General features: G+C 35.4%; 1 protein-coding gene across 2 annotated transcripts in view; it reads left to right on the top strand.

Moving 5' to 3' along the window:
- Positions 1-454: 454 nt before the first annotated feature.
- LOC149423787 (cytoplasmic dynein 2 heavy chain 1-like) overlaps positions 455-14,012 on the top strand; it is a 52,754-nt gene continuing 39,196 nt past the window's right edge. Inside the window, exons 1-8 of one of the 2 annotated variants that reach the window (XM_089631807.1) lie at positions 455-594; positions 3,897-4,089; positions 5,009-5,223; positions 6,878-7,111; positions 7,860-8,069; positions 13,257-13,470; positions 13,558-13,658; positions 13,842-13,998. In XM_089631807.1, the coding sequence (XP_089487933.1) occupies positions 3,898-4,089; positions 5,009-5,223; positions 6,878-7,111; positions 7,860-8,069; positions 13,257-13,470; positions 13,558-13,658; positions 13,842-13,998 (1,323 nt within the window). In that variant the 5' untranslated portion in view covers positions 455-594; position 3,897. Of the gene's footprint in view, positions 595-3,635; positions 3,756-3,896; positions 4,090-5,008; positions 5,224-6,877; positions 7,112-7,859; positions 8,070-13,256; positions 13,471-13,557; positions 13,659-13,841; positions 13,999-14,012 lie in introns of those variants that run through there. The other variant, XM_089631806.1, reaches the window with a different exon arrangement.

The raw sequence follows: 14,012 nt of genomic DNA on the forward strand, positions 1-14,012 counted from the left end.
GCACTTATGCTCATGTATGTTACACTCCATAATCTATAGTTGCAAGGTCGTTCTTGAGTGCAGCGATGTAGGCCGGGCAGTTGTCCCTATCTCCAGTTGAGTGATCAGCAGGCTTACCAAATCTGGTGCATGTCGCGCAAACTGGTTTGATGGTGGAATTTGGGCAGGACTCACCAGTATGATTCTGTTGAGCACAATGTCCACATTTATTTATTATATTGTCTTTTTATAGGTATAGTCACAAGAAGAATAATAGGTTTTATTTTGGCTATACTACACATCTTCAAACTAATAAAATATAGACTGTCGATTTTTCAAAAATAAATTCAATGGCTGAATCATAAACCGAATACCCGAAAATCTCCATCACTCGAGTGGTTAAATTTCAGATAGTTTCATGGTGCGGTGATGGCACCCCCACCCTAGTGCTGGTAGAGGAGGGAGCGGGGTGCGAGGGGGAGGTGCTGGGGCGCCTGGAGGGGCTGCTGGCAGGGGGGGCGGGCCTCCCCCTGGAACCGGGGGAGATCGACGCCATGATCGCGCAGGCCAAGACGCCCAGCAGCGAGCCTAGGAATGTGGCTAGCTTCGTTCAGAGTAAGTTGTGTCTCAAATGTTTCTTACTTAACCTGATCTACGCGGCTGTTGCGTATGTATTCATCGGCGGCTATCACCGAAGTTTCTCTAAAACACATAAAGGTTATGACACAATGTATCATGGGACCACTTGATTGTATGTAAATGGAGAGGTTTTAGTGACCATCCTAGGAGTTCCAGATACTCTAAGGACAGGTTGCTTCACAGAATTTTAATAAATCATCAAATTTCAAAATCGATTTTCATTTCTGTGAAGATTCTATCCAAGTTCTGTTATTATTGCAGTTTTGTGAAGCAACTGGCCAGTAACGATATAATAATAGAACATGAATAAAACCTTCATAAAACTTGAAAATCAACTTTGAAATTTGATGAATTGTTCAAATTCTGTTAAACAACCCGTCCTTGGTATCACAGTAGTGAAAGACCACCATTCAGAATCCGAATGTCGCTTGAAATAATAATAACAATTTCTTTTAAATTCCTAATACATTATAAAATTAATACCTAAGGTTAATAAAAAAATCAAATTAATAAAAAAATACTATGCTTTAAGATTTACAAATTTTAAAACAAAAAAAAGTTGCAGGCAGTGATGGTAATCAGGTTAATGAGGCGAGACTCTTTCTAGAATCAATTGGATTTCCTCTAAATATGTCAATATCGTGTCCTAAAACTCATAGTACAAGCGGAAACTGCTGATTCTACATCGCATTTGGATTCAATTTTGCTGTATAACTTTTTCCATTTGGGCTTTTCGAGTAAATCAAGTCTGAACATGGTATTTTTTTAAACAAATTTGAAAAAAAAATCGTCACTAGAGATTAAATATCAGCTGTTCAACCTCTAAGGACGGGTTGTTTCGGAGAATTTGAACAATTCATCAAATTTCAACGTTCATTTTCAAGTTCTGTGAAAGATTTTTTCAAGTTCTGTTTTTATTTCAGTTTTGTCAAGCAACTAGCCTACAATGATCTAATAACAGAACTTGAATAGGACTTTCACAGAACCCGAAAATGAACGTTGAAATTTGATGAATTGTTCAAATTCTCCGAAACAACCCGTCCTAAGAGATTGAGTTTTTGGGAGAAGAAAGTAGTGTTCAAAAAAGTAAGAATTTTTGCCTCCAAAATTTATATTTTTATAAATTGTACATAGTATGTATTAATATAAAAAATAACACTTTATTAAAAAAAAACATAATATCAAAATAACCAAAATTAATCAGATATTAACCATAAAAAATAAATTTAATATTATTATTTATATAAATAAAACTGTAAATGTTTGTTTGTTCTAAATTTTAAATCTCGGAAAGTTATTCACCGATTGCTTTGAAATTTATGCAATGTTGCATTCAAATACACATGTGTTTATATATACCTATATTATGTTTACATGTCACGTGTTTTTTTTAAACAGCACCATCTGTGGGACTTAAACGCAAAAATCGCCATTGTTTCTCTATCTGCACAGACAGACTGAGCCACAGCAACGTGTGGCGGTGTACAGCTAGTTAATAATAAAAATTATTATTAGGAGAATTCCTACCAACAAGGCTGTTATGGATGTGCATACTGCCTTACAAATATTTTTTTACAGACATGCACGGTACGGCCATATTCTCCTCTCTCTCTCTGGTTTCAATCCTGGGATTGGTTTGCAGCAATTTTATCTACTCTCCTCTTCCATTCTTCCCTGTCTTGTGCGGCTCTTTTGACTTCTGCATATGATGAGCAGCGCACGTCCACCAGCAGGTCCTCCAGGTACTCTCGGCGTGGGCGTCCCCTAGAGTTGGTCCCCTCGGTCATACCCTCTATTATGACATGCAAGAGGCCTTCTTGTCGTATAACATGGCCGATCCATCTTGCACGCCTTTCGGACAAGGTCCTGAGCAGGTGCCTTCCTCCTTCGATTCTTTGGAGAACCTCCTCATTTGTAACATGGTCTCTCCAGGAAATTCCTAACAGTCTTCTATAGGACCACATCTCAAAAGCCTCTAGTCTCCGTTTATCTCTTTCGGATAGGCACCATGTTTCGCAGCCGTACATCAAGATACTCCATACATAGATCTTGATGAGGAGTATTCTCAGTTTTAGGTCTATATTATTCGATTCTATTATATTCGACCTTTTATTGAATGCAAGCCTAGCCTGATGTATACGGCTGTCGACCTCGCTCTTAGACCGACCGTCCCATGTTATTTTGCTCCCGAGGTAGACAAACTCCTTGGTGTTCTTTAGTGGAACTCCTGCCATCTTTACTCTCATCTGATGTTGCATTCGGCCTACAGTCAGCAGCTTTGTTTTGTCTTTGTTTATCTTCATGTTGTAGTTGTTTTGAAGAATGCTTTGCATGGTTGTTAAGGCCTCTTGCAGTTCTTCTTCGCTTTCAGCAACCAAAGCAATATCGTCAGCAAACCTTATCATATCCACCTTTTGCCCGTGTATCTTTACACCTTTTCTGTGACTCATTCTCTCTCTCAAGTCATCAATCGTACTCTGTATATAAGCATTAAAAAGAACAGGTGACAGAGAGCATCCCTGTCTCACCCCTTGTCTTATACTAGCTTCTTTTGTTTCATTGTCACATCTAATTATAGCGGCCTCATTCTTGTATAGCGCCTGGATTATTCGTCTATCTCTATATTTTATGTCAATTCTCTTCAGAATCTCGAAAAGTCTTTTCCATTCTACTTTGTCGTAATTCAATTAATATTCTCCTAAGTCTTTGAAAATGCGTCGAAGCATAGACTCGACTCTAAAAGTTTTTTAACCCGTTAGATTGAATTAAAAAAAAATTAAATTAGATTTAATTTCATAAAATTAAGAAGATTGTATAATCTATGATGACATCTTAGATTAAATGACTTTAGCCATGTTTAGTAATCAGATCTGAATAGCCAGGTACTTCCCAACCCTCTTCTCTCCCGTCTCCTTCACTTATGAATATTGCAACAATAATTAATCTCCATTTGCACATTTAACCATTATAGATGTACGAAAATATCTGGGAATAATTTTACTGTTGGATGTGAAAAATGATAATTTGAAGAGTATACTGGAAGCTAACCGTTTACTTTACGAAAGATGTCATTTCATTTGGCAAGACAAATGGTCCGAGACAACCCTAAAAGAAATGCCTTTACTTATTGCTAAAAGGTATACAACCCAAAAATTCATAATGCACCAATAAAAGCACAGTATTTAAAAATAATTGTAATTATGGCACCAAAACACATTTTGCTTTCTATTTTGAGATTTTACGAAATTTAAAAAACAAATTGTTTTTCTTTATTTCAGAATGATGTCGCGTGGTAGTGATCCAGAAATGAATCTAAACACAATTCCGATCAACAGTATTTTCGAGATTTATTCATCGATCACCAAAGATGACTTGGTAACCCCGTATCGATTTGCCTCTCTCCTGAGAACATATTTCCATATACACCAAGATCGAAAACTGAGCCTTGAAGAGAAACGAACAAGATTTCAGGTAGGTACTTAACTTATTGTTTCATTCACATTCGTATGTCATCACGTTTTTTATTATTCCGACTGTGTTTCTTATGCGACCCCAACATTATTCAATTCCAATTCCATACCATGTACTCGTCCACTTCTTAATTTACATAAGTCATTGTATAACTCAAACATTTTGCATTTCGTCTGTTTGTAAATTTGCTTGTACGTTCCGGTTCATGATAGTGGCCAACGCGAGGTCACAGAACTACTAGCCAAACTCATTATGCTTGCGTCAGTCTTAGATCCTTTCCAGATCTCCCCTCTCGTAATGGTAACGGGAGATATGGCATGGAAGCGTGCCGACTGTCATTAAGCTGTGATTAAACTGCACGGCTATGCAAAGAAAATTATGCATTTGGTGTGTAGATAGGAATGAAGGTGGCGCGCCACTGTGTGTAAATGCGATTTGCAATAGTGTGGGTGAATGATACTGGCGACACAAATTCACTCTAATAATAGTCCATGGCCCATCTCCCTTGTTTTTACTATCTACAGTTTTGTTCTCTCTTTCTAACACTGTTTAAATGCAATAGTGTGGGTGAATGATACTGGCGACACAAATTCACTCTAATAATAGTCCATGGCCCATCTCCCTTGTTTTTACTATCTACAGTTTTGTTCTCTCTTTCTTCTAATCTTACCATTTTACAAAATGAGATATAATGAATCTTATAGATGTGACCGTATCCTTTTCTGATTTTTCTGTTTCAGATTTTCGTTTAGAAATTGCTAATATTGTCTTCAATAATTGAATTTTATGAGTTTGTTTCACACTGGAATAAATATCTTCCAAAAAGACTATGGTGATAAAATAGTTTAATATCTTGTGAATGTTAAAAATGTTGTGTTTGTAGTTAAATATTTAATAGCAAAGTAAAAAATATTTCCAGGCCGGTGTGGCAGCCCTGACAGAAGCCCAAGCCGAAGTGGCCAGGCTGAAGGCCGAGGCAGCGGAGCAGGGCACGGCCCTGGCAGAGAAGCAGAAGAAGGCCAACCAGGCCCTCAACCAAATCGGCTCCACCATGCAGTCGGCCACCACCCATAAAGAGGAGCTGCAAGTCCTGAAGAAAAATATGGACGTGGAGAATGCTAAGCTGCAGGAGAGGTAAACTGTTTTTTCTAAACTTCTTTTTTAACATTCAATTCATGTAGGAACTACCATGTAGTATCTCATTCTGGTGCAGACTTTCTCATGTCTTAAGTAGTCTCAAGTCTGAGACTACTTGAGACTACTTAAGACATGAGAAAGTCTGCTTAAGATCTCAGGTGGTCGACCCTGGAATTATACCTCATGTATTAAGACTGTGATACACTGTTTTTCCACATAACACTGTTTCTGTATTTTCAACTTTAAAGTATTACACAATTTTTTTTTTTGGTTTTTGTAGATATGTATGTATTACTACGCTAAAGCGTTGATGATTATTTCATTTATGTATTATACTATTATTATATGTGCAACTAATCTCCTGCTGACAAGCTACTTGCAGTAGCTTAGCGGGTATAAATAACATTGTAGGTAATTTTTATACAAATAAAAATAAAAACATGATTTATTCAAGACGTGAGCTTAATTAGACAAGTTCAAGAAAACTCATCTAATACACTTAAGGGTATTAGTTCATTTTCCCTAAAGTAAATACACCCTGAAAAAAGTGCCATTGTTGTCATTGAATGGTTGCTATATTAGTTCTTTGCTAAAAACAATACATCACCACCATTTTTAAAATCTTTTTGCCCATATATTTTTTCCTTCATAATATGTACTCTCCAAGACCCACTGGTCCCGATACATGATTATCTAATATTGTCATTAATCCCTATCTTCCTGAAGGCAAACTCAGTATCTTTCAAAACATCTGTATGGCCGGCTTAGCCACGTCACAAACCCGTATTAACTCTCCCCTTACGGTGTTAAAATATTCCTCTATTTATACACGGTGTCCGGAAACTCGTAGTACAAGCGGGAAACTGGAGAATCTACACCACATGGGGAACCCAAAAAAACATAAAGTTTTTTGATTTGAGCATTTTCACAAAAAAAAAAAAAAAAACCAAAAAAAAATATTTTTCGGCTATTTTAGGGTTAAAGTTTTTTCTGGTGTTTAGGGTTGAACAACAGATGTTTTAACCTGCAGAGCAGAAATATTTTATGATTACACCGGGTTAAATGAAGGGTGATTTCAAAATAATGCTTCAAATCCGAGTTTCTCCATTTGTTTTACTTTCAAATAGTTTTAATTAGTTGGGTACTTTGATCTTCAGTAATAATTTATAAGAATTTGATTAAAAAAAGAAAAAAAAAAAAAAAAAAAAATCAACTTCAAACTCGATTTACTCGATAACGAAAGCTCAAATAAAAAAAAAATATACTACATAATCGACTCCAAATGTGATGTAGATTCACCAGTTTCCCGCTTGTACTACGAGTTTCCGGACACCCTGTATATTGTAATTATTTCATTTCTAATTTAAATATTATAATTATTTCATGCAATACATAAATGTAATGTGGAGGAATTCCTAAAACATGAACTCCGTGGTTAGTATATTTACAGAGATATTTTATTAATTAGAGTCGATGTTCACTCGGTTGACAGCAACAGCAAGGAAAGGTTAAACCACGAACTTAATGGTTTGTTAACCCGAAAGATTCAGAATAGGCCTCCTGATAGTATGAAGGATTTTAACATTCCATATTGTGTTGGTCATTCACTTCTATTCCTACCTAACCTACATTGTTTTACTGTTGATTTCAGGAAGAAGGCGATAGAAGCCGAGCTATCCGAAGTAGAACCTGTGATTCTGGAGGCTCGAGCTGCCGTGGGAGACATCAGACCCGAGTCCCTGAGCGAGGTGCGCTCCCTGCGCGCTCCGCCGGAGCCTGTGCGAGATGTCCTGGAGGCGGTGCTGCGACTTATGGACATCGCCGACACCTCCTGGCACTCCATGAAGCAGTTCCTCTCCAAGAGAGGCATTAAGGAAGACATCAGGTTATTTATCTGCACACTTAACTAATATAAATATTATTAGGGTATGTGGTCATTAACTTTACTACCGGGATGCCAAACTCCTGCCAAATGCCTCTCGTTTGCCGGCGGTAAACTGACGTTTTTCACTAGTTGTGCCAGCTGACAGTAATTTTGTAATTACTCACGGTTGTTTGGCAAAATGATGTTTTTGTTAATTATACTGTCTTACCAGAACATGTGTTTACATATTTATCAAAATTTATATGAATATTGCATCAATAATAGCTTTCCCAAAATTGCTTCTTATATTCGGAGGAATGATTTCTATGCCCGAGAAACATACAGATGCAAAAACCAAAACACAAAATGATAAAGACAGCTGAAAAACTATGTTTTTATAGCACATTTCTCATGACTTCCACAAATACTAAAAAAATATATTTCTTTCAATTACTTATTGATTTACGAAATAGATTTTCTAAAAAAGCATTTGTTTTTCTGCTCACCTGAACATTTCCCATGCATCCATATGTATTTCTGGTGCAGATTTTTTCTCCCTCATTTTATATTAAAAAAAAGTTAAATAGAGAAATCCAAATATATTTGTGTGGTTTTTATAATATTTTGAAAAAGCTAAAGTGTACTTCACAATGAATCTAAATAAATATGGTGATATGACATAAACAAAGACAAGAAGTTAAACACTTTTATTTCAAACATTCTAAATTTTACTGTAAGACAACCAACAAGTTTTGTTCTTTTTTCTTAGGAACTTTGATGCGAGTAACATTTCTCGAGAGAGTCTGGCTGCAGTGGAGAAACTTGTGTCTGCCCGCGCCTTGTCCTTCTCGGAGAAGACAGCCAAACGGGCCTCCCTGGCCTGCGCCCCGCTCGCCGCCTGGGTCCTGGCCAACATCAAGTTCGCCCATGTTCTTCACAAGATATCACCGCTGGAGGCAGAGCAAAGAGCACTGAGCAAGTAAGATCCTTCTCGTATCCATATCCGTACTGGAAATAATGCAATCTTCTGCATTTTTAAAGCACAGCTGTACAACATCTATAGTACCACTTTTTTATATTTTGTCGACTTCAATTTTGATGTACGATTTTGACAAGAAATACAATTTTCATATTCTAAGCCATCTGATGTTCAGCTATTGGCAAAGGGCTCCCTTAGATGTCTCCAGTTTTGCTAATTCTTGTTGACTTAGTCATGTCAAGCCAACAATTTTATTTAACCCCTCGTGTATTTTGAGATTTTGTTATCAAGTGACTTTAAATGACCTGTCAGCTTTGTGATTTATTTAGAAATATTCCCTGTTGACATTAATTTTCAAGCAGAATCGTTGTTTTTAAAAAAAATCACAAATTTGGACAAATCTTTCGCAAACATGCAATCAATGGTGGTTGATGACTTTTTGGAATATATTATTACAATAATTTAGAAATGTCCATCGTAAACTTTTAGATGGAAATGCAAAGCCTCTTTTTAATACTGCTTAAATTATATATCCTGGTACAATAGGACTTTAAGGCGAAATAGGTAGACTTGACCTGAAATTTGGCATTTTTGAGGCCAGTTTTAGACATATGGACACTTTTCTAGAGAAAAACACAAATTGGTTTCGAAAGATCGTTATTTTATCTAGTAAAGTAAGATGTTAAATTTTGAAAAATAATATTATTTTCATACCATAATAAAGTGTTACGATGCGCAGATTTGTTGCATTTTCAAAGGCGAAGTTGTATTATACAACAAATATTTCAAATCATATAATAATACAGTATAAACAATCAATAAATTATCTATCATATGTATGTATAAGAATTTTGTTTTTATTTCAAATAAAATTACTAATAAATAAATTCGAGGACGCGTTTTGTGACGAAAATCCCTCAATTTGACTATTTATTTATGACCTTACAAATTGGTATAGTTGAGATTTTTTTACAAAAATAATTTACTATGATATTATTGAAACATTAAAAATAATTTATGACCAAGAAATATATTCTTAAAGTATATAATAGTAATTAATTTCGATTCGCGTTTATTGTTTGTTCGTTGTTTCTGATTACCACGGCGCAAGCCGAAATTTTATCATTCCCCGCTGCGACAGGGCGGCGAGCGGACGTCTATTCCACGCCAGTCTACTTGATAACATTTTAACGAAATTCCTCGTTTAAAAATGGGGAGAAAAATACTATCGGAGAAAAGTTTTATAAGAAAACAAAAATTTCGTCATCAAAAACGTACATGGGATAAATATTTGCAGAAAAAAAAGGGTTAGTCATATTTAATTATCCTTGTACATTGTACGTACTCTATATGCTACAGGGTCGTTCAAACGAATCAGTCAGAATACGCATATATTTTTTATAACATTTAGTGATAATTTTGTGTTGTTTAATTTTCAGGGAAAATAATCAACTACCAATGAATGATTGTGATTCTGAAGCAAATATTGTCTCTAAAATTCCGTCGGCGTGTGTAATTTACATTAATATTATTATTATTTTATTATGTAAATAGGTAATACCTGCAATATATTGTGAATCATGGATATTATGGTGACCAAAACCGTCAATATCGGGGTATTTATAAACTAGCAATTATTCCCGGCGTTACGCGAGTTACACGCACAAAACCATACCCTTGTATACATGGTGTCAGGAAACGCGTAGTATATTACTGTGACAGATTCAACTCTAATTACCGCGGTAATTATAAACAAGCATTTACTAACCGGTGTTGCGCGATTTACGCACATGCAACATTACCACGTGGACACGGTGTCGGGAAACTCGTGGTGAAATTACGGTGACTGAAACCGTGAATATCGCGGTAATTATAAATTATCAATAAATCAATCATAAACCATAATTTACTACCCGGCGTTGCGCGAGCAACACGTATGCAACAGTACCTTGTACACTCGGTGTCGGGTAACTCGTGGTAAAATGTTTCCAGTCATGGATTCAACGTTGGGATAAGTATCGGTAGTAAGGAATTTAGTTTTATTTTTTTACATGGTTTGATGCTGCTGCCCCATTCTATTACTCCATATGTAATTTTTTAAGGGTAATGATCCTTTTTATGTTAAGAACGACTAAGTTAATCCAAATCATTATTTTTTAAATATAAAACTCTTTACACACTGGATAGAAGTCACTTACAGCCTTACTATTAAAAAATACTTCCCAACCGTTAACTAGTGTTTTCTTAGGACGGGTTGTTTCGGAGAATTTGAACAATTCATCAAATTTCAACGTTCATTTCTGGGTACTGTGAAAGTCTTATTCAAGTTCTGTTATTGTATCATCATAGGCTAGTTGCATGACAGAACTGAAATAATAACAGAACTTGAAAAAATCTTTCACAGAACTGGAAAATTAACTTTGAAATTTGAAGAATTGTTCAAATTCTCCGAAACAACCCGTCCTTAGTTTCACATTAAGCTGTATAATTTCTATTTATAAATTCCTGCATGACTTAGTGTGTCATCTTTATCTTTAGAATTGAATTGTAATTAATTTAATTGACAATTGTAACAATTGTCCAGCGTTTTATATCGGGAAGACAACGCGCAATGTAAACATTAGGATTAAAGAACATCTTAGATGCCTAAATAGCAATGGCTTTTCAGAGTTTGCCAATCATCTTATTGAAACAGATCATACATTCAATAAAAGCACCGGTGCTAAGATTCTCCATAGAAAAGACCATAGTAACAAATTGAATAATCTAGAAGCACTAGAAATAAAGAAAGCCATTAAAACCAAAAGTTTAATTCTGAATAATCAATTAGATTTGTCAAAAAGCCCAATACTGGGAATATTCCCTATAAACTGTAAAATTCCCAGTATCCCTTAATCACCTTACAATTATTAATGCCTATTCTCTATTATTATAATATTTATGTACACTAATTGTTTTCTTTTATTATATTGTTGTTTCATTTTGATTTTACTTTCTATCTCCCTCTGTATGTATATATAATGACACATTTTGTATTTTTGATTAGTTTAATTTTGTACCCTGACGATGCTCGAGTGTAGCGAAACCGGTCGGTCTTAAAATTAATAAAAAAATTCGTGGTTTTAAACAAAAAATATTGTTTTATTTCATTAAAATGTCAAACCACAAAGTGATTGCTTTCTACGAAAATATAAAAATGTATAATTTCTGTTTCGAAATCTTCCTCATATAAATGTATTTAACTGGCTACAAAAGAGCAGGCAATGCCGCATTTTAGTCTATGCGTATATGATTCCCGTCAAAATAACGGTTTTGATTCGTGATGTGCGATTCAAATCATGTTTTTGTTAATAATTTCTATTCTATTGTCCAATTTCCTATTACATTGGTATAATTCAACATATTTAATATTTTTAGTGTTACTTTTTGTCAGTTTCATTATGTCATATTGTGAATTGAGCTTCTTGTTTTAGGGGAAAAAACGAGGTTATTTTGACATAAGTATTATAAATAAAACTTACTGGTAATACCTATCGTACAAACGGATAAATATGTAAAACGAGAGATTTTTTTACAATCAAACTTAATGTTAATCACTTTTGTAAAACCTATGTAAAATAAAATTTTAAAAAAAACAAGTGAACAAAAATATTTGAAAAATTTAAAAAAAATGTTTATTCAAATACCTACCTATTTCGTACCTACTATGTCAACGCACTGCATTTGTATTTATTTATGTTTACGCACTCCGACGTATAATTTACAAATATGTATGTAACTACTTATTAGGAAGAAAGCTACAACCGAAAATTCAAACACAATAATTGTTATTTCATCGGAACCATGCTGTAGGTTTCGACCGCCGCGCGGAGTATACGGCTGGCAGTGGAATGAATATGGTATTTCTGTCTCGTTCTAAAAAAACGTCCGATCACGAGACCGTCTTTTGACCAAATTCGAATTCTCGGCCGCTGGTTTTTTTTATTATTTTTTTTTTATAGTGAATACCTCACAAGAGTCCCAACTGCTCCCGTCTGGAGCCAGTGAGACTATGGCATCCCCAATTGGGGGATGTTGTGAGGCTGAAGGTAAGTGGGGAAGGGAGAGAGGAAGGTGGGGAAGTACCTGGCTATTCAGATCTAGTCACTAAACACGGCTAAAGCCATTTGGAGCAACGTTTCAATTCTGAATGGTGGTCTTACACCAGGGCGATACTGGTAGTATCTTCCACTCTGGAACGTGCCGCAAATATACTATATATTATTTTAATTAATTAATTGTGAAATAACACAAATTAATCAAATAAAACTTATTTGCGCACGCCGGGTTCGAACCCGCGACCTTCGGAATGGCAGTCCAATGCGTTACCACTGGACTATGCCGGCCGTCGGACTAACTCCTTAAGAGTTTTTACAATTTGTGCCATAGAGGGCACAAAAGGACACTACTGCTATCGATATACTGTGTACTAAAAGGCATTAAAATAGTTTACAATAAAAAAACACATAAATTTTTTTTTGACCACTATAGTTTTATTTTCACTCTACCGGTTTCGGAAGAACCCTTCCTTCGTCAGGAGAATATATAATATAATATAATAGACGAAGGAAGGGTTCTTCCGAAACCGGTAGAGTGAAAATAAAAACTGTGCTATTTGACCAGCAAAGTCCTGCGTGAGATAATATTGTTATCTTACTTTGCATTGCTTCACTCATTGGACTTTTTATCTTGCAAGGATAAACCCAGCATGTCTATTTCCATGTTTCCTTGGTTGATTTCCATTTATTAATACTAGTAATGCTTCATGGTAGAGATTAAAGTGTGCATGTATTCCAGGAGCATGCATTTATAGAATTGACATGTTCGGAGATGTTTAACCTTCAGTCTGCATTCAAATGTATGTGTGATGTCACCTCCGTGTGGTGCATTTTTTTATCTCGTCTTGCTGATCAATAATATTGTAATTTAATACTGTATTTTAACATATTCACATGATCATTCTTTGTTCAAAACTTCCTCAAATAATGCATCTATATCTTGACTATTCATAAATAACTGAAAATAATTGTTTGGGATGTTAATGTTAACAAAAATATTACCAAGCACATAACTATTTTTATACAATTATGTATTATACTGTTTACATTTTGCTTATGTTCTAATGTAAGTCAAAATCACTGTTTCCAGAAACCTGGCTGATGCAGAATCCCAGGTGCAGACCCTAAGCACCGGTCTCAACACAGTGGACGAAAGAGTGGCCAGTCTGAAGGATCAGCTCAGCACATACACCAAGGAAGCCACCGAGATTGAAATTAAACTGTCTGCCGCACAAATAACCATCTCTAAGGCTGAACAGCTGGTCTTAAAGCTATCAGATGAGTTCCGCAGATGGCAGACAAATGTAGGAAATGTTGAATATTTTCATGAAGCATATAATACATTCTGCTTGCAATGAATTAATTAATACTACGCTCTTTTGTGATTTCAGCTGAAAGAACTAACAACTGAATGCAATGAAATATCAATAAGGGCACTGCTAGCTGCAGGTTTTATCACATATCTTTCAAATGAAAAAGAGAATGAACGGAAGTAAGTTTGCAATTAAATCCTCTTTTCCATTCAAACTTTATTTAACTATATAACTAATCATCGCTCGATTTCATCGCAGGGGTGAAAAGAAAGGATATAATACTCATTGCTTCGTCCACATTCATACATGCTAGTAGCCCTGACTCCTAATTTTATTTATAATTGTAACATCTTTATTTTTAGTTCCATAATGGAGAAGTGGTGCCAACAAATCGGTGACGGTGTAGACAAATTTTCCATGAAAAATTTCCTCAGCACACATGATGATCAGGTGCAATGGATTTCAGATGGTCTACCATCAGATTCTACTGCTTTGCACAATGCTATTATCATTAATGAGGTAGGTGCTCCGTT

The sequence above is a fragment of the Hesperophylax consimilis genome, chromosome 5, assembly GCF_061612785.1.
Source record: "Hesperophylax consimilis isolate HC1 chromosome 5, BYU_Hcon_1.0, whole genome shotgun sequence".
NCBI classification, from domain to species: Eukaryota; Metazoa; Arthropoda; class Insecta; order Trichoptera; family Limnephilidae; genus Hesperophylax; species Hesperophylax consimilis.